The sequence below is a fragment of the Pholcus phalangioides genome, unplaced genomic scaffold, assembly GCF_987345545.1.
Source record: "Pholcus phalangioides strain wild (caught in Gottingen) unplaced genomic scaffold, Ppha-v1.0 ptg000010l_1, whole genome shotgun sequence".
Lineage (NCBI taxonomy): Eukaryota > Metazoa > Arthropoda > Arachnida > Araneae > Pholcidae > Pholcus > Pholcus phalangioides.
Genome location: NW_028301603.1, coordinates 14624768 through 14645920, shown reverse-complemented (window position 1 = coordinate 14645920; position 21153 = coordinate 14624768). Strand labels below are relative to the sequence as shown.

Here is a 21153-nt window from a genome sequence, read left to right as displayed (position 1 = left end):
AAACTTCATCTCCCTCTCTCTACTCTTCATCTCATTTCTCGATTGACATTGTTATATAAAATTTTCCTTGGTCAATTCAACTTAGATACTTCTGGCACCTTAGCCAAACCATCCTACATCACCAGAAGACTCGACCATTCCCTTAAAATAAAACCTATTTTTGCTTCCACTGGCTGCTTTAAGTACAGCTTCTTTCCTCATACCATTGGTGGATGGAACACTCCCAAGCTCTATTGTCGAATCCCCCACTATCACTAGTTTTTTGTCCAATATCAAACAATATCTTTGTCATTTTCAATCCCATCCTCTTGTTTAGGACCCAGGGCCAACAATATTAAATAAATAAATTGGCAACTTTTGTTATATTTAAAATCCCAATTTTCCGAGGAAACATATTCAGCCAAGGGCTGCAATGGATTTTTCATTTTTGCGGAGCACACACTGAGAATATTTTACTAAGATATTAAAAATTGGATGAATCTAGTTTCCTATCCAAAGATTTCTTTCAATCTATATATAATGACATGTTCTGACTCACAGATTCATCATCGCCAAGCCAAAACTGCTGAAGTTATGGATATGATATTTGGTCAGTAGTTTGATTTTATGAAGTAAAGACCTACTAAGAAAGGGTTTTTGAAATTCGACCCTAAGGGGGTTCAAACATAACGTAGAGAAATCACCCCGAGCCAAAACCACTGAAGATATATTTATGAAATTTGATCAGTAGTTTTATTTTGTGACCTAAAGACTAGCTAAAAAAAATTGTTTTTTTTTTTATTTTTTACTAAGGGGGTTCAAAGGTTATATGGAGGGATCATCTCTGAAGCTATAAATATGAAATTTAGCCAGTCGTTTTATTTTATGATGTGAAGGCTCACTAAAAAGGGACTTTTCGAATTGCAACCTGGGGGGGAGGGGGGGGGGTTATGGCGCTAAGCTGAAACTAAATATTGAATTTGAATTTGGTTAATATTATAATTTGTAATATAGACTGACAGGATTTCTGAAAATTCAGTCTGCAAGGGAAGCATAATTTCACATGTTGTATGGGGGGGGGGGGATCATTGACGAGTAATTTTCAGATTACCAAATTCATGCGAGTGAAGTACAGCTAGTAAGATTATAAATCATAAGTATATGTCATGGGTGGAGATATGGGGTGCATACCCCAGCATCAAAGGTGAAGTCGACTGTTCTAATGCATATATGTATAGATGAATCAGTAGAATTAACTAGATTGTTTCACATATTTTTTTCACAAACTTAATGATCATTTTCATAAAAATAGAGAATCACGCATGCAAAACATCTGAACAGACCCCCTGTTAATGATTACAGCTAATATTAATTAAAAAAATTTTGCCAAGTCCCTTCTTTTGCAAGAACAGTACAGAATTTTCTTTTTGAAATTAAAATCACCCATGTAACGATATTGGTATATGTGCATTTTCCATAGTCAGGGGTCTGTTCAAAAATTTTTTGTAGGGTCTTATTTTTGTGGAAATGTTCATTAATTTTGTGAAAAGCGAAACAATTTAATTTACAACAAAAGAAATTAAGTGCCCAACTCATGTTAACATTAATTTGTATTTTGTGAAGAGTCTGGAAAATGGACCCAAATTTTGGCTGGATAGAGTCACCCCCATAGCGAGGGGGTCTGGTCAACACCTCCTAGAAATAGAAGGCCTCTGCACTGTTTGCCATAAACGTCATTCAGACTACCTAGCAAGCTTGTTTTTTCATAGAATCTTCCTGATTGGCTCACAAATACTGCATAGTGATTGGATGTGGGACATAAGAAATGATCGGGCTCAGAATTGGCGATTCCTTTCCTCGCAACGATGACACTAGCACGAGCAGGGAATTTTTTTCCCCTGAATATTCTGAGGGAAAATGGACTACTTACTTGACGTCACCAGCAGAGTGCAGAGGTCTTCTATCTCTAGGAGGTGTTGGTCTGGTCCCCTCCCCTGAATGTGAGAAAAAGATGGCCAAATCTATTATTCTACCACTTTGGTCCCCTTGATAGTATTAATAAATTTTATCTACAATGATATAAATCCCTTATAATGATACCTTTGTCTGGTCCCTTGATAGCTATGTAAGAGTTTCATTATTTACTATGATTATTTTTGAACGCTCATTAAATAAAGATATAAACACAAATGCTTTTTCAATTCAGATTTGATCCAACATTTTGTCAATACTTTTCAATTACTGAGGATCTCCCCTTGTCCTAACCCACTGCCAGTTCTAGACATTTTTCAAGTGCAAGCCAATAACATTTTGATATGGAAAATAGTCCCTCTCCCATCAGTTGGCACTTTCTGCAACTGTATAAATCCATGGAAATGTTATTTAATTCGTGGAGGTGAATCTAGTGATACAGCTGTCTAATTATTAAGATATAGGTTCAATTGTTGGGCTCATGGCCTGAATCACCCATTGGCGTAGTATAAATAAGTGGTTGACCAGTTCGATACTGTAGCTGCTTAGCTAAGCAGTGCAGCCACGGTAGCCTGTAGGTGCCGCTTTCAGCTAATCCAGTTCAATGAAGAACCATCACTGTAGGGTCTCCATAAATCAATACCAAGGAATGTGGTTGGAAAATCAGTATTTTGTTAAAATCATTATTATAACCCGGAAAAGCAGATTCAAGATCATATCAAATGTGAACTTGCAAGATTTATCGATCATTACTTATCTTTAATTTACAAAATTTTGATGTGATTATGATCGTCGTTGCATAAAAATTTGATTTATAAAAAATAAACACTAGATGCATCCATCCCTTTGAAATGCCTCAAATCTAAAAGATGAAAGCAGGATGTATCTGATCTTATTGATCAGCTGTGTAGTTTGCAGGATTCAAGGTCCCGCTTGCCCCTAATTAGTAGGTTACTGGCATAGTATAAATAAGTGGTTTTTCAGTTGGATACTGTAGCCTGATGGCGCCAATTTCAGCTAAGTACTGCAGCATACAAGCTCTACACAGGAGCTTGTAGCTGCCACTCTCAGCTAAGCGGTACAATGTAGAAGTTCTACATGGTATTGATTAGTTACTGGGTCATGCAATCACTGCTTTTCACGTTAGCCTGGTATTTGTGCTTGTGATTTAAACAGTGACTCTTTTGTCGCAGTACACTCCTACAAAGCTTGGTTGTTTTTTCATTGCCAATTGGCAGTCATACCAGTACCTCCTTACTATTAACCTCCCATAACTAATTCAAGTCCTTTACTTTTTTAATGGTAGGATGTTGTTTTATAATAATTGTCAAGACCACAGGATTCTTCAAAGGTATTTTGGGACAACTTCAAAACGAAAGTAAACAAATAAAAAACAAGTACTTCTCTGTTACAGCAGCCTTAGTGAGAAAGGAAGGAATCTGTGTGTTTAATTAATTAAGATCAAAACACACCAAGGCCACTATAATAGAGAAGTACTAGAACTCGCAAACACTTCAGAACAAAATTAGTGTCTGAAAAATGAAAAGTATCGGAAGACTTTACTTTTTGGAATGATAACATTATTCATATATTAATTAATAAAATGGTAATTATTCAAAATTATAAATTTTCAAATTAACTTTTTTTCTCGCTGCAAAAAAAAATCTCAAATTATTTCATGACGGGCATGCTAGTTGCTGCTTTCGTCGACGTCGAATCAAGTTCTCTCCATAACTGAATCACAGTTTTAGTCTGTTGGTAAAATTTAACTCCAGCTTTTCCATAGAAGTTGGCATCACCCAAAAACGAACCCCTGGACCCAGTGAAAGAAAACATTGGCAGCGGCACAGGTATAGGAACATTCACGCCGACCTGCCCGACATCTATCTCTTGAGTGAATTTCCTTGCAGTTGCTCCATTAGTGGTGAAAACAGCAGTACCGTTCCCATACGGGTTCGAATTGATAAGCTGAATTGCATCATCAATAGTATCAACAGTCAGTGTTATGAGAACTGGCCCAAAAATTTCTTCCCTGTAGCATCTCATGTGTGGCTTAACATCTGTTAATATAGTAGGACCAACAAAATTTCCATTCTCATACCCAGGTACCACTATAGATCTTCCATCCAGAATGAGTTTCGCTCCTTCCTTGACACCACTTTCGACCAAACCACAGATACGCTGTTTCGCTTGGGGTGATATCACCGGACCCAAATCTGTACCCGGAATGTGACCCGCATTAACTTTCAAGCTCTTGGCTCTGTCAATAAGATCAGGAAGCCAATTTCTTGCTTCACCCACAAACACAGCTGTAGAAAGTGCCATGCACCGCTGACCAGCGGCACCAAAAGCTGCGCCGACCAGCTGATTGAGAGTTTGCTCTTTGTTAGCGTCCGCCATGATCACACCATGGTTCTTCGCACCCATATTGCATTGGACTCTCTTCCCGTTTTTAGATCCCCTCTCATATATGTATTTCCCAGCTGTGTCCGACCCGACAAAGGATATAGCAGCTATGTCCGGGTTATCGCATATGAAAGTCACAGCTTCGTGAGCACCGTGGATAACATTAACAACGCCATCTGGGACACCAGATTTCTTGAGCAAATCAACCAATATCATTGCAGCACCTGGGTTTCTCTCAGAGGGTTTCAAGACAAACGTGTTGCCACATACCAGAGCTAGAGGGTACATCCATAGAGGTATCATCGCTGGGAAGTTGAACGGCGCCACTCCGGCACAAACTCCTATGGGGAGTTTATACGAGATGACATCCATGTCTTTGCTGACCGAGGATAATGTCTCACCTAATTGGAGCGACGTTATGCTACAAGCGTGTTCGACGACCTGCAGTCCCCGGTGGACGTCTCCCTCGGCGTCCAGGGTGGTCTTGCCCTGCTCCAGCGTTATGTTATCCGCCAACAGTTTCATGTTATCCTTGATGAGTTGTTGGTAATTGAACATGCATTGCTGGCGGGTCAGTATCGATGTGTTGGACCAAGACTTGAAAGCTTCTTTGGCCGAAGCAACGGCGGCTTCCATCTCGGATTTCGTAGATTTCGGCACCCTCGTAACAACCTGGTTGGTGGCCGGATTTTTGACATCGATCCATTCACTCGTCTGAGACTCGACGAAATTGCCATTGATGTATAGTTTCGTAGTCGGTGCAGACGATGAGGAGTAGAACCTGAATAGTCTCGACCCGCCACGCCCGGGCAGGGATAACAGTATTTTCGCCATATTTTTATCGCCGATAGCTGACGAGATGTAAATAAACAAAGATCAGATCATCATCGATATGTCGTTGCCAAAATTGTGAAACGTAATTTGAAAATTGAATAAATTGAACGTCCATAAAGCCGGGTTTTCCTAGGAATATGTTTTCTGCACCTCGTGAACCAAATTAAACCATTTCGCTCCGGCCGAAACGTGCTACATAATCACGCTACGCGTTTGTGTTTTCCTAGCGTGGCGCATCAGATCAGGGCAGCTATATTATAGTATATGGCCTTAGCATCAGCTACTCTGTCGTCTGCATGCTCCGATTTGAAGGGAAGGGAAAGAAAACATACGAGAGTGAAAAGACATCGGCAAAACGCGCGGCGCACGACGCATTTGACTCCTCCAGGAGCACTCCGCCAATCACGCCCGACGTAAAGCACCGTCGTGAGCCGTATTACCCTCTGTAGGAAAACAGTCGTACTGATTTTCTTATTGGTGAGTGGACGGCGTGTCACGCTGGGTGAATCACGTTGCGCGCGACACAGGAAACCTGCTCCGTGTGCAGTGTAAAAACGCTGATTGGTTAAAAAACGTGAATTTCATGTTTTTAACAATCAGCGATTTCACTCAGCACGCATCGTAGAAAACCTTTTCCTAGGAAAACTCGGAGTTTTTTGGTTCAAAGATGGACGATCAGCCCACTCTGTTTATTTAACGCCTAACCACTGCGGAAGCTGAGTCGTTACAAAGGCTAAAACCCATCGAGAACACTTCGGTCTCCATCTGTAAAGACCTCGTGGCGGAACTAGTGCTAAAAGCATATTTTCGTGAAAAGTGTTGGCGTCGTTAATGTAAGTTAACTGTTTTGATTGTTTTTCAGTCCACAAATGCAAGCAAGTTTATTCTAAGATTGTTTTAAAAGCGATCTTTCTTTTACCCTTTCCCAGTCAATTTCGTTAATGGTGCGATGCTTGCGTTGCACAATGACGTGGTTTATTATTAGTTTATATTAAAAATTAATTTTACTGGCTAAGTTTTCCCCCACATTTCCTTGTTTATCGTTGTTGTTGCGCCTTTTTTTTTTTTGTACGAAATTTCGAGGTTGATGTGTCCAGTTCGAATAAGGGAGGATGCAGGCAGGGCCGTCTTAAGAGCAGCACGGGCCAAGTGTTTTTTCTGAGGCCGTACCTGGCAAATTCTTAAAACTCTTCTAATTTTTAGAGGCCCCCCAGGCCCATGCGTTAAGACGTCACTGGATACAGGCGTTAATCCATAGCGATGTGTCGGGAGGGGTGATATATTGTGTAGGTTAGTTGGATCGTCGTGTGTTCTACGGGAATAGATAAATTTGCCCATATTCGGCTATTGAGAGGGGTGGTCATTCCCATGGGTTCCCATCTGGATCCCCGCCTGAGTGAAGAGAGACATCTTCAGCTGTCGAATGAAGCCGAAGGAGGCAGGTACCTTTAGTTGTGAATGGAGCAGTGGTAAAATCTGTGGCTGTTAAGCTGGGTTTTCCTAGGAATAGGCTTTCGGTGCCACCTGAACTGAACTGGATCATTTCGCGTCTGCAGAAACTTGTTGCATAATCACGCTATGCAATTGTTTTCCAAGCTTGCCGCATCAGCCCGCTGCCATACGTAATGTTGGTGCCTACAACAGCATTTGCCGACGCGCAGACCTTTTTTCGGCCTTTTTCACCAGTCAAGTGGTTAAGACAGCATTTGCCGTCGCTGATATATGTAATGGTGTTGGGAACAGGTGCTGTATAGGTGTTGCCTATGACGGCATTTGCAGACACACAGACTTTTTTGTCTTTTTCACATAGGTATGACGAAATAATTTGTCGTACATGTGCTGCCATCCTTCTACTTTATTATCTCATCACTAGATGGAGTTGACAATTATATTTCAAGGTCTGACATTATTATTTCTATTATCTTTGTCATGCTTTGCAAAGCTGTATCCCCATCGTTTTTGTTCCAATTTCCAACTGCCTTGTGAAGATGCATCTGTTTTATTACTCATATATGTTTTAGCAAAGGTTCAACTACTATGGTTCCACATAAATCCATCAACATCATTTCTTTTAGTCACAGGACATTATGACCGCCCCTCCCCACTTTTAGGGTGTCATATTATGTCTCGACACATTCGAGCTATAAAAAACATGCTATAAAAAAAAATATTTTAATATTTCAAACTTCCAAGGAAAGGAAAAAAGGGGGGGGGGAAGCGTGCACATTTTTAAAAAAGTGGGCACTGCGGGTAACGCTCGGAGAAATTAATTGGACAGTTGACTGGTTAAAGGGAAAGAGAAAAAAATTGAAGGGAAGATCGACGAAAGGCTGCACACAACATATTTGACTCCTCCAGAAGCAGCTGGCCAATCACGCCAGACGTAAGTTGCTGTCTTAAGCCGTATTATGCTCTATAGGAAAACAGTCATACTGCTATTTTTGTTGGTGAGTGGACGGTGTGTCGCATTGGGAGGATCACTGTGCGCGCGACACAGAAAACCTGTTTCTAGGAAATCTTGGCTTAAATGGTGCGGAAGTAGATATCTTCAGTTGGGATTAGAGTGAAAGCAGACATCTTCAGCTGCCAATGGATCGAAGGCAGATATATTCAGGTTTGGGTGACCAGGGGAGGGCAGACATTCAGCTACAAAGGAAGCCGATGTGTTGGAGAAGCGAGTTATTATATAGGTTTATAGGATCCTTCAGTATTTTACGGACAGATAAATCTATATACAGTAGAATCCCGTTATAATGAACTCCAAGAGACAGAAGAAATCGCTTTGTTGTACCAAAATTTCGTTATAGAAGAATTCCAGGTTTTTACATTGTTGCTATGTAAACTTATCTGGAGGATTAGAAAAGTGTTCTTTAAAACGAGAATTTCGCTGTAATGGTATTTGCGTTAAAACAGGATTTGACTGTATATAAAATTGGTTTTCTGTGTGTATATTCTGTATGTTCTCTATACAAGTCTAGATCCATTGTTCCCAGGCTTTCAGACACTACATATGCCGGAAAAAAAACATCAGCGTGCAAAACATGATAATAGAAACCACCAAGTATAATAATAGCAAAAATATCAGTATAAATAAATAAAACCCTGACCATTTTTTTAAATAAACGGATTGGGGCATAAGGAATTCCGGGCATGAAAGTTTCTCTGGGTTCTGTCAATAAAACAGTGGTTGAATAAATAAATATTCTATGTATTAAAAAAACTCGGACCCTTCTTTTAATTACAAATGGATCGGAGCATAAGGAATTCCGGGCATGAAAAATTCTCTGGGTTCATTTTAAATAATGAATCGATAAGACAGAAGGCATAACAATGGATGAGTATAATACATATAATGAAATAATAAAACAGTATGATACAACATGACCAGTAGATAATGATCGAAATGATGCGAGCTACAGGAGAGGGAAGGAATGATAATCCAAGTGACGGGTTGGAAATGGAACAACAGCTGTTTTGAATTTTTTTTAAAAAATGCGGTGAACAAACAAAAAATCCTGTTGGGCAAAGCTAGCATCACCTGGTATCACCCAGCGAAAAACTGGAAAAATGTTGAAAAATATGGCAACCTATATCCCTGTTATGACAGTTGTGGCGACTTATCATCAGGAAACAGTTACCAGAGTTGTGGCTGACCATACTGCATCTGTTCTGAAATAGGCAGCAAACTGCTGAGCAAGAATGGTTTCTGGACCTCAACCATCACTCTCGGAATACTTACTCTGGTTCCCTAGCAATGGTTTGTCAGTTCTTTAAATGCTGCCAGTATTATGCATAATACTTTATTATAAAGGTTTGTCATTTTTTTTTCAATCTTTCCAGTAATTGAAGAAAACCCGAACAGCGCCAGGTATTATAGCTAGTTGGCCTATATTTAATTCTTAGGAGGGGTGATCATCCTGTGGAGATATCCACACCTGAGAGGATATCGGTTTGCTATAGTGCTTGATATATTGCCAGAGTACACAAAAATTCAATTCCTGTTGGTGTTTTGTAATGTGGTACACATTATATTACAAACATACCATCTCGTTTGTGAGATGGGCTTAATATACCTTCCTAATTTTATATACTTCTGTCTTGTTCACTGACAGTGTTTAGCTGCAATCACAGGTTAAAGGATTAGAAATCGATACGGATTGGTTAAATCTGGGATTTAAACCAATCCATGCCCACCTCTAATACTTTGACCTGTGATTATAGTTAAACTCTTGTCTGTGAATAGACATAAGTATTTGATGCATTATCAAGTTAATGAGAGTCCTATTTTGCTGTTTTTGAATGGATATCTTTTTAATGCCATATTTTGTGTTAATAATATTGACACTGAAACAATTTAAACCTTTTTATTTTGCAGATCTGAGCATGGCCAAGTCAAAGAATCACACTAATCACAACCAGAGTAAGTCTTTTCTATGTCTTTGAAAACACTTTGTTAGCGTCCTTTTAATAGCATTGGATGCCTGTATAAATCTCCGCAGGGTTCCCCCTGCCTTTTTATCAATTGTAGCAATTTGGCTAGTCAGATGGAAAAAGTTGTAGCCTAATGGGAGATAACCTATGCCAAATTGGTGCGTCGAAAAATTTGAAGTCCAAAACAACTGCGTTAAATGGCCAATTCAACCATGAAGAGGGCAAATAGAAATACCTAGGCTGACCTTATTCATTTATTAAATTACAGGATATCTCTAAAAACGTTATCAAGACGAGTAATGTTGCTGCTTAACTGCCGATTAAATGGTCATATGGTTGTTACAGCCATCTATAAGTTGTTACAGTCAAAAATGGTCAGTGGCAAGTAAAGTTGCCATTTACAACCTTCAAGTTTGTGAAAGACAAAGTAAAGTCATTTACAGTCGAAAAAAAATTATGAAAGGTGATTTGAGTCTATTTTCAGCCAAAAATAAACCAAGCAAAATTGCCTACTATCCGTTACTGGTCGGCGATGATTGGTGACTTAGCGTTTATCAGTGATAGCTTGCTTAATTGGCAGGGGGAAACATCCACATAATTTTACTTTTATATATGAGAAATCCCTATGTTGTGTTTCGAAAATCCCTTTTAGTCTTGTACAGAATTTGGATCCACGTAAAAATCTCCCTAATTATAATTTTCCAAAGTTGCAGCCGTGAAATTAAAAAAAAAAATTGTTATCCTCATATTTCCATTTAGTAACCGCACATAGATTATTTTAGGTGCCATATTATCAATTTCTTAGTAGACCTGGTGCCTGGGGTTTGTCCAGCCTCGTTAATGATAGTTAATTTACTTACTGGTGGTGTGTGTGGGTGGGCTGGTGCAATGACACTTTTTTTCGGCCAGTTACAAGTGATTATGGCTGATTTTTTTCGTTTCGAATTTTCACTATTTCTTTTGCAGTTCCATTATAATTCCTAGTTATTTTCCCTGAAGTAACAGGGCAAAATTCATAGTTTTTTTTTGGGGGGGGGGAGAATTCCTATCAGCCTCTAAAACTTTCCCAATTTTCATTCCTGGGCTTCTGAAAAATTCTTTCTCTTAGATTTAGTGATTGTAAAAAATCAAAAACTGGGTGGAGGTTCCCAAACAGTTTACTCTAGGGGAAAGTCCATTGCTCGTTAGTTTCTCTCAAATTGGTGTCATATGGGTAATGTAAATTGTTATTGTGTCAATCTGCAGGGGTGGGAACTCTGCGCCATCCTGTTCCAATAGTGTATTTTTCTACGTAAAATAGCAAAGTAAATAGCAAATTTTGTCCCTGTACGCCCAGAAGTTGGGTAAAAGAGGCAAAATTTTTTTGTTTCTGCTTGTTGCGAAATGATTCTTTCCTAGAAGAGTTTTATTCCTCTGTACTTTTCAGCACTACCACCTCCCATCTTCTGTAGTCGTGTTATCTCGTGACCTTGAAAAAATAGTGGTCTCCGTTGGAAAGCAGTTTGACTACACTGTAAAGTAGTGTTGGGAAAAAAATTCGTGGGCTAACCATGTGTGCTTTTCACACTTTGTGAGCACTACAGAGATATTTTTTACGTTTGAACAAACATCAAACTGATAATCTATCTGGTCTTGCATTGAAAGAGTTGCTGGAAGTCCAGAAAAGTTTGCAATATTAGAGAGAAAGTAGAATTTTTTTCAGAATAGATTTGCGAATTTTCCTGGCATGTTTCCCATGCTTGACTTTGCCCCCAAAAATTGGATTAGGATTACTGCGGCCCCCTTATTTAAATTATCAGACCCCTCATCGGCTTTTCATCACAAAACCCTGATAATATCTGTGATCATGCAGCTGAAGATAGTTGGAATGGTCTTCGCTTTAAACTGCAAATGCAAGTCACGTTAACAAAAAGAGTAAAAAAGTCTCCACTTCAAGCAGCAGAAATTACTATGGTCTATCATCATTGCGTCAAATCCAGAAATCCAGATGTTTCGTGAAAAAAAAAGTTTCTTCCGGGTGTAAAAGAGCAACTCCACCAAATTATGAATGCTAATTTAGAAACTTTGTCAAATAACAAGTGTTAAATCGCCAGTGCCACCAAATAACATGTTAAATCTCCAAACATAATGTTAATTATTCCGAAATTCTCTCCCATTTTGCAACAATTTCAAAACAGTATAATAAAATATATTTTTATTAAAAAAAAAATATATATATATATATATATATAAGTATAAAAAATTGAAAACTTATAGAAAATTTTTAGCCCATTTAAACTGCTGATGTACTAAATGGCAAATAGTGCCCTTGGTAAGTCGCCCTAAGTGTGTCGTCTTAAATAGGCTGGTGTGAAAATTTTTACAACAGCCGCTCTTTTTTCTGGCTGTGGTCAAAAGTCTGAAACCCCAAAAACAAAAAACAAGCCGATGAAAAGATGTTAGATAACAAAAGGGAGTGCAGTTGTATTTTGGAAAGGGATGGGGCTTAACGAAAATATTCCTGTAAGTTAATTTCGCTCCTCCAATTTATAAATATCTGGGGTAGCTGAATCCTGTATTTTACTGCTCCGAAGTGGACTTTGTCACTTCCCACCCCTGAAATTATGAAGAAATATTTTGTTTTGACAGGATAAATGTTCGAGAGGTTAGAGATGTAAAATTCTCAAGAATAATCTTTTGGAGAATATTCTCGAGAAGAGACAGGAATAGGAGAGATTTCTCGGAGGAGAATATTTCTCTGGTAGGACTACTATTATAAATTACTGGGAATATTCTTATAGAAAATAATAAGAATTATTTTGAAGTTATTAACAATAGTCCTTCCAGAGAATATTCTTCAGTTACCGAAATCTTTCCAGAGAGTATTATCAAGAATATATATAATAACATGTATTATAATAATCTTTATAAATAACTTGAGAATTATTATTTTTGAAAAGATTATTCTCTAGTAATTTATGATAGTCCTTTGAGAGAATATTCTAAGAGAGACTGGGACAGAGAATATTCTCTGTCCCTGTCTTTCTTCCCGTCAAGAAGATGGGAATATTGAAGTTTGTAGACCACAGTATTAAAGTTTGAAAGCAAGAAAATTTGACCAACAGGGCTGAATTGAACAACTTTTAAAGAAATTTAAGTGTATGTGCATTGAAGAAAATAACAGTTCTGTATCTTACAATGAAGGTGATTGTATAAGAATAGCTTCCTTTATCAATCACCTTTTGGTTTGATTTCTTTTGTATTAAACATATTTCTGAAAATTTATCCAGTTTTAAAATAATTTTTTAAGGTTTTAATCTAATGGTTTCTAAAATCTTTATAACCGAACTTTTAAAACCTCATGACCTGGGGAATATTCTCGAATTAAAAGCTGTCGTTGAGAGTGATTATACCAAAAATTGTTTAGACAATGAAAACTGATTTATATTTCACAATATAAACAAAATTAGTAAAAAAATTTAAATTATTTAAAAGAAAAAAGGAATATTCTCAATTTATTCTCCAATTTTTACATCCAGGAGAATATTCTCGTTCTCCAAGAATATTCTCACTTTACATCTCTACGAGAGGGTGGAACCGATGCTGGCTGTTCGGTAGCGTAATCGTTGAATCGATAAGAAGACATATCTAATAGGACTATATGTCCCAATTTGGGGTCATTTTTATTATTTTTTCATGTGCATACGTTTCTAATCGGGTATTTTTTCTTCCCTCTTTAGATAGGAAGGATCACCGAAATGGTATCAAGAGGCCTCGCAAGCATCGCCAGGAGTCTATGAGAGGAGTAAGTTCTATTTCCAGAAATTTTCCCGTTGTGTATTTTTGACATCATATTGGAGCATTATTTTATGGGATGCCTACATCAGCACAAAAAAAGAAGCCAATTTGATTTGAAGAGTGAATTATTGTCTTAAAATAATTTTTAAAATCTCTGCAATTCCTAACATTCAATGTTTTACTAATCCCGGAGGGGGGGGGGCGAGGTCTGTCCTGCCAAAATTTAAATTCGTTTTCCGGGCTCTTCACAAAATTCTGGATCTGAAAAATGGACCTTGCACAATTATATATTAATGAAATCACAAATTTGGCATTTCATTTCTTTTGTGATAAACTAGATTATTTCGCTTCCCACACAAATTATTTCTCACAAAATTAATAATCCTTTTCATAAAAATAGGACCCTAGACATAAAAGTCTTTACAGACTCTTGCTGATAAAAATTACTCTGTGGATACTTATATGGAGCCAGACATTTTTATTCAGTGTACGGCATAACAAGGAGTGATGTCACTTTGTGTCCATTCTGGTAGCGCAGTAATGACAAGTGGATGTTCGGATTTATAAATTAAATTAGTACTCCAGCTAGCATCCCGTGTTATCCCTGTTGGTATTGTGTAGAACTAGCATTACACAAAGGTTGATGGTTCAAATTACACTTTTTCCCTCTCTCTTGCTTACATCTGTGATTTTTCGGATGATTACAGATTTATTTTTCTTTGTTTTTCACCTGTAATGGAAGCTAATATTAATGTTAAGCATCCAGTCTTTCTCTGAGGGTCTCCCCACAGCGAGCTTTCATGACAATTGATTAGTTTTTAATTTACTTATATTTAGGGGTCATGATGTGCGGGTTGGCGAAGCACTTCTCGTGGGTGCCGGCTTGATAAAATAAAAGCAAAGTTGCATCCTATTAATTACAATGTAGATGCTAAACTGTGAAATCTAGCTACACCGATATGTGATACAATGATAAATACCTCAGTAACATATTTTTCCAACTCTTGTAATTACACTAAAAAAACTACAGCCTCGCAATATAATCCTTTCACATTAATATTTTTTCTTTCAGCAGAGTGTCAATATATAGATGCTTCACTGTGCTTTCAAAAGCTACGTTTGTTGTATGGCAAGCTGGTGGCATACGGCAGATTTAATTAAGACACATCGAATAAACATCTGTTGTCGCATCTCTTTACGAGATCTGGCAAGGGGCATGACATCACTGCCTGTCTTCTGCTGTACACAAAATTAATGTCCGGCTCTATGTGTATCTTCTGCCTAAAAATTAACCATTCTGTGTCGCTGTTCCAAGAAGCAGCTGAGCATTAAGCATGTAGTTAATTTTATCATGTGTTTGTGCAGTTAAACTCTGTTGTAGTGCCTCTTCCCCCAGTGCTGTGCCAACCCTGCTTAGCTCCAAAAATTTTCAGTGAACAAATCTTCCATTTCTATGGATTACAGAAGTTAAATGTCAACTCCTACAAAATAAATTGTTTAATTTAGGCTTCCGCTATATCTATTTACCTATGCTGATAACATGAGCCAAGGCTCGACAAAACAAAAGAAAAAATAGTCTCTATAGCTCTGTTCACATGGGAAATAGAAAAGTGGGTTTAAAACCTACTTCAAGAATATTCACCCATGACTGTTTTCCGTTTCTTTCCTTTTGAAGGGAAAAAATCGTCAAGCTGATGTACACTCCCAATACTACCGCAATATTTGCACATGTGACATCCAACCATTAATTATTACATTAGCATTGTAGCATTTTGCTAAAGCTTTTCTCCCCATTTTCGCTTTTTTGCAAAAGGAATTTTTTTATCTAGCTTAAACCCTGGTGTAAGCGTTAATACATACAAGCAATGGAATTGGGTGAACCAGCAATATTAACATTAATTTGCTATTAGATCCATTTGTGTGCCTCGGCATCAATTAAAGCCAGGGCCTTGGCTAGAGAAGGCAACTGTCCCAGGCGGCTCTCAAGTTATAATCTGGCCCTTGAACATGGACAAAAAAATTGTGACAGAATTTAAAAAATGGAAAATATATGCTCGTTATTCTTTTAGTTTTAATATGTGAATTTTGTTTCAGGTTGATCCGAAGTACCTGAGGAATCTGCGGTACTCTCGCAAGTGTAACTTGAAGATAAGACGGCAAAAAGAGGCACAGGCAAGAGCAGCAGCAGCGGCAGCTGCTGCTGCAGCAAGTCAAGAGACTGGGGTAGTCGCAGCTCCGTCACCAAAGAAGTGATTTTGTGACGTTCATGTTTCATAAGAAGTAATAAAGTGTATTTGTGAAATTTTTAAACCTTTTTTCCTTCAGTGTGTTAAAATCTTAATATGCTGACAGTCCTTGTATGAAAGATGAACGTTTGAACATAGGTGCAGTTTTTTTGTGTTCATGTTTATTGAGTTTGGGTTCTTCGCTATCAATTCCAAATAACATAAGTTTCTCCCCCCAGTAAATAGAAAAAATTTTCACTCTTGGGCCGTGACATTACTTTTTTTTTTGTCAATCATGACTCCCGCCATACTGTTGGATGCCTTATCTACAAAGTGTCCCACCACAGTTGGAATTTTTCATTCAGCTCAGTTCCCTAGTGGCAAAGCCTGCGAACTGAACTGTGGATGTCAAGTTGTCTTGTTTTAGCAAATAATTCATCGAAAACAAACATCGGAACCAGCACAGAAGTTTTCACTTGTTCTGCCATATATTCTAAATATTAGAGTACTCGTATGGTATAGGTGCGGACCCAGGCAACACCACCCTCCACACGAAGCTTGTGGCATCAATGAAGGCGGCCATTTCTCCTATTGCCATTGGATGTATCGGTCTGCTATATGGCAATAGGTGAAATGGCGATTTTTTTTTACAGTGAAGGTTTCGATCAGTGAGACTCAACCTACTAACCACAGATGCCAAGCATGCATAAAATATTAAAATTTTGAAAAAATTAATTGAAAGTTAAAATTAATTACAACTTCGAATTATTCAAAACTAAATTTGAATTAATTTAAAATTATAACACTTTCAATAAGTAACATACTTAAGAAATTGCATGATCTCTAAATGTTTCGTGGTTCCTTCAAGTGATGTAGAAATGTGTTTGGGCCGCTTAAGTACACTCGAACTGTATCACGCATCATTCAAATTATCCGTAATTATGCCGTGGATTATATATATACTTGAGTAATCTGGGAATGTGCCGGGTGTAACTTGAGTGATGCAGAGCCGCACTGGGGGGTCGCTTAAGTGCTCTAAAACTGTGCGAACTGTCACTCAGATTTCTAAATGTGTTGCGGGTCAGTCAAGGTATGTGTGCAAAAAAAATAAGACTGCAAGAAATCACCATTTCACCTATTGCCATACAGCAAACCGACACATGCGATATCTTTTTTTGCAATGCATTCAATGGCAAAAGGAGAAATGGCTGCCTTCATTGATGTCATAAGCTTTGTGTGTAGGGTGGTGTTACCTGGTACCATACGAGTACTCTAAAATACGAGTAAATTTAGAATATATGGCAGAACAAGTGAAAACTTCTGTGCAATGTGTCACTCAAGGGATTTCTTAAACGATCTGTGAATGCCGCAGGCCTACTTGTGTGATCTGAAAATGTGCCACGGGCCCCCTAAATATTGTGGAATTGTGCCACCAAAACGATCTGTAAATGTGTCGTTTAGTTCATTTTTACAAAATTAGGTTTGAGGGGGCAGGCCACATCAGATAACGCTGGGCCATGGCTTAGAGCATAGTTTCCCATCCTTTTTGTCCCATCGCAATCTACCCCGTAGGATCCTATATTATGACCGTAGTTTCTACCGGGGCCCCCCCAGGCGGGCGTTAACGCCCACGTTGGAATCACTGGCTTAGAGGGTGGGTCACGACAAATTTCTTAAAAAGAAATTGAGTTCTTAGCCTTCGGATAGCATTGAAATTAACAGAAATTGATTATAATAGTGTAATGGTATTTTCTTTCGCAATTTTGATTTAAAAAATGTATTTTTTGCATTTAAAAAGATTTTTTGATCATTTGGGGAAGGATCCCTATGTTCCCCTCCTAGTGTAGTGTCTCTGATCCCACCAATATGTGATAGGAGGTAGTGGGGCAGATGACGAAATTTCGCTGACGGGGGGGATGTCGGTCAAAATGTCGTAAAAAATTGCTGAGAGAGACGTTGACGAAAAATACTTGAACGGCTCCTTAACAGTTACTGAAATTGTAAACGTTTGCCTAAATGTCTCATTTCTGAATAAAACTCCCTCTGGTTATCTTGCGTGCAATTAATTTTTTTTCCACCTTTAAAAAAAATTCCCGTCACTTCATGAAGTCGTCCCACAAAATTTCACAATTTTATTTCGCCTGTAGGCTACTTTAAAATTGATTTTTTTTTAATTATGCCCCCCCCCCCCGTTTTAGTTGAGTTGGAAAAAATTATTGTAGTGGTGGTTTTTTTTTTTGACAAAAGTAACGCCATCTGTTGTGTAAGTTGGTGAAAATGACATCACTAAGAGCGCGCGCAGGCGACCTGTTTTCATCGTAACCCTACGCTAGTAGCTACATACATATATATTTTTTTATTGTGATTGGTGCTGCCATCTGTACTATGCATTCAGTACTGGATACTGCGCCAGAATAACTGGATGAGAATTTTCTGGGATAATCTTTCGAGGAGAGCCCCTGTGCTGTTTTTAGGGGCTCTTTATCTGTTAACCTCTGCATGGGCAAGAGGCGGCGCCCCCCTCCCCGGGCTATCCACCAAACCCAATAAGGAAAATGGCCTATTGGGTTTGGTGGATAGCCCGGGGAGGGGGTCTTTCAGACTATTCTGATATATTTTTCTGTTTTTTAACAATATAAACAATATACGCTGGGTAAGGGAGCGGGCAACGCCCCCGCCCATGCTTATTGCTTGGACCCAGGGCCTATTCATATGAATATATGGCCCCATATCCTGAGACCTTTGGTTTGCCTCCAGGCCAGACTTTTCACGGGGCTCCATCTGTAGTTAATTTATAGCGTGAAAAAACAAAAAAAAAAAAATTATGAGAATTGTCCCAGGGCTGGAGCCCTGTCAGTCCTGTCTAGTTTCCCAAACTTATTGTTCCATCGCCCCACCCCAAAATCAAGCCCACCCAATATAGGATCCTATGGGTGGATACACACTAACATACTAAATACGCATTGCTCTGCTACCTCCAAAACTTTCCATTGCCCGAAAGGGGGGGGGGGGGCTTTCCATTTTGGGAAACGACTGGAGACATAGGTAGCAGCACCATAAACAGGGGGAAGGGGGGGATGTGAAGCACATGTTCCCTCATCCCTTCCCAAAACAATTGAAGATCAAAGTTTTTGTTTATAGGTGCTTATATACACAGCATCGTTATACACGGGAGGCTCTAATAAAGTTTGTGAAGGGTCGGAGGCCCACTTATGAATATACACAGGGCCTGTTTCCAGCCTGGGTAAACGGGCACGTGCATACAGTTTAGAGGGCCCTAAAATCAGCTGCCTCTTGCATCATAGGCATAGCCCCCACACGCTCCCTCTACCTCAAGGGCCCAAAAACTGATATTTGCCCACTACCCGAACTGGCCCTCAGTCCCCAAACGGTTGAGCACACCCCCCCCCACCCCGTTGCCTTAGAACATATATAATTCAACCCATGACCTGCGGGTCAAATTATAGGCGGAGATAGACTTGGAAGTCTGGAGGGGGGCACAGTCATTATTGCTGGGGGGGGGGGCTCGATGATGATGATGATGTCAATTCATATATACATTTATACATTAGATCAGTCGACTCCCCCCACACCCGCCCGCACCCCGTATCTCCGCCCATGGGTCAAATATGGCCATCTGATGTGGTCCGTGGCCTCAAACTGCTGCATAATTCATTTTTACAAAATTTAATTAAGTTTGAGGTTAATAACCAGATTCCTTGTGACCCGCGGCACATTCTTAATTCACCTCAGTGATCCACGGCACATTCCCAGAGCACTTGAGTCGGGAGGGGTAACCTTAGCTTTTTTCAGCAGCGACCTAAAATCAACAATAACATCATCTTCGCGACCCATGGGATTGCTTAACTGTATTTTTGTGAGTTTGTACAACTCAAGCCCTGAGAAGGGCCCGTTAATCTAGATTGAGACGGGACCCATAGCTCAAGAGTCCCTGGCTATAAGTAGATTTGTACGACCCGCGTGTGTGTGTGTCTAGGAAGCCCCTGCGAATCCAGTTTGAAACGTGACCCATAGCTGACGAATTCCTGGCTGCAAGTGATTTTTTACGAAGTCCATGCGAATCAAGTTTGGTACGTGACCCCCACAAGAATGGGATCCGGTTGAAATTTTATAGAATTTATCAGGTTTGGCCACAGAAAAACCCCCTGGCCCGGCGACCCATGATGGTTTTAAGACGGCTCTGCCCGCAGTTTAAGAATTTCTGACTCTTTCCGAGTTTGAGTCATGCCCCCAAGGCCACCGTATTTGCCTTTTCGGGGCCCCTCTTGAAAGGGTTATTATTATACAAAACAAGTATGATTTTTTTGGGCCCTTATTCGGCTCGGGCCCGGGGGCAGTGCCCCGTTTGCCCTATCCTGGTTACGGCCCTGCATGCCCCATAGCTCAAGAGCTCTAGCTGTTAGTTGATCTGAATGACCCATCTCGGAAGCCCTGAGTGAACCATTGCACACTTCCAGACAGGGCCGTAGCGTACCTTCTTGGAGCCCCGGAGCAGAAATTATCTTGAGGGATGGCCCCCCTTAAAAAGGAAAAAATTATGCAATATCAGTGCACATTTTTTGTGAGGCCCTTTTTTGCTCGGGGGCCCCGGTTGCCAGACCACTTAAGTGACTCGTGGCACATTCTTACCCGCAACACATTGCCAGACCACTCAAGTGACCCGCGGCACATTCACAGATAACTTCACATGCTTACAGGTAATTTAAGCAGAATGCAATAATGTAAATGCCCCCCCCCCCCCCCCGGAACATCGCTTCGACCTGGAGCCACAGATTTTAAGCAGGGCCATTTTTAGAGCATCATTGGCTCCCGGACCAAATAGCTTTTCCTCATAGGCGGTGATAGACTTGGAATTCTGGGGGTGCGCGGTCATTATTGCTGGGGGGGGGGGGGCGGCACGATGATGATGATGATGTCAATTCATATATATATATATACATTAGATCAGTCGAACCCCCCCCCCTCGTATCTCCGCCCATGCTTTTCCTTGAAGCTCTACCTGGCGAATTCTCGACATTTTGGTGAGGGCCCCACCCTCTCGTCCTCGTCTTGAGCCCCCGGGCCGGCCCGTGCTTTAAACCGGTACTGAAACCATACTGAGTAGGCCTAGGTACAGAGTGACCCAAGTTTATCAGGGGAAAAAAAAAAAAAATTTCACTGCCCCAGGTGAGGATCGAACTCACGACCTTCAGATTGCTCAATGAGCGATTATGAGACTGACGCGCTGCCTACTGCGCTACTGAGGCATGCTGCTACTGAGTGTACTTAACTATATAAATACGTTAACGTTTCTCTTCAAAGAATTTTTGACGGTGATTACAACCAATAATTAACTAAAAATTTATAATTGGATTATATCAAATTATTTTTATAATTCATGGTATTTTTTCGAAATTATTTTCTCACAAAAGAAAAATAATTTTTTTTCAAACTGGTTTTATTCGAGTGACCATATGACCCGTGTTTTTTCCCGGGACATTTCCATGTGCTTTCAATTTTTTATTTTCTA

General features: G+C 39.5%; 2 protein-coding genes and 1 non-coding gene across 3 annotated transcripts; 1 reads left to right on the top strand and 2 right to left on the bottom strand.

Annotated features, from left to right (window-relative positions):
- Positions 1-3490: 3490 nt before the first annotated feature.
- On the bottom strand, positions 3491-5893 carry LOC149080968 (putative methylmalonate-semialdehyde/malonate-semialdehyde dehydrogenase [acylating], mitochondrial). Its single transcript, XM_089237689.1, has one exon. The coding sequence runs from the start codon at positions 5188-5190 to the stop codon at positions 3622-3624; it is 1569 nt and encodes a 522-aa protein (XP_089093815.1). The 5' UTR covers positions 5191-5893; the 3' UTR covers positions 3491-3621.
- On the top strand, positions 5841-15708 carry LOC149080967 (uncharacterized). The gene is made up of 4 exons (XM_089237690.1): positions 5841-6023; positions 9566-9610; positions 13341-13405; positions 15493-15708. Exons 2-4 carry the CDS (start codon positions 9574-9576, stop codon positions 15649-15651), a joined length of 261 nt encoding a protein of 86 aa, XP_089093816.1. The 5' UTR covers positions 5841-6023; positions 9566-9573; the 3' UTR covers positions 15652-15708.
- Positions 15709-20802: 5094 nt separating this feature from the next.
- Positions 20803-20890, bottom strand: TRNAM-CAU (transfer RNA methionine (anticodon CAU)). The gene is given in 2 exon segments: positions 20803-20838; positions 20854-20890. It is a non-coding gene; the product is annotated as a tRNA-Met (tRNA).
- Positions 20891-21153: the final 263 nt, after the last annotated feature.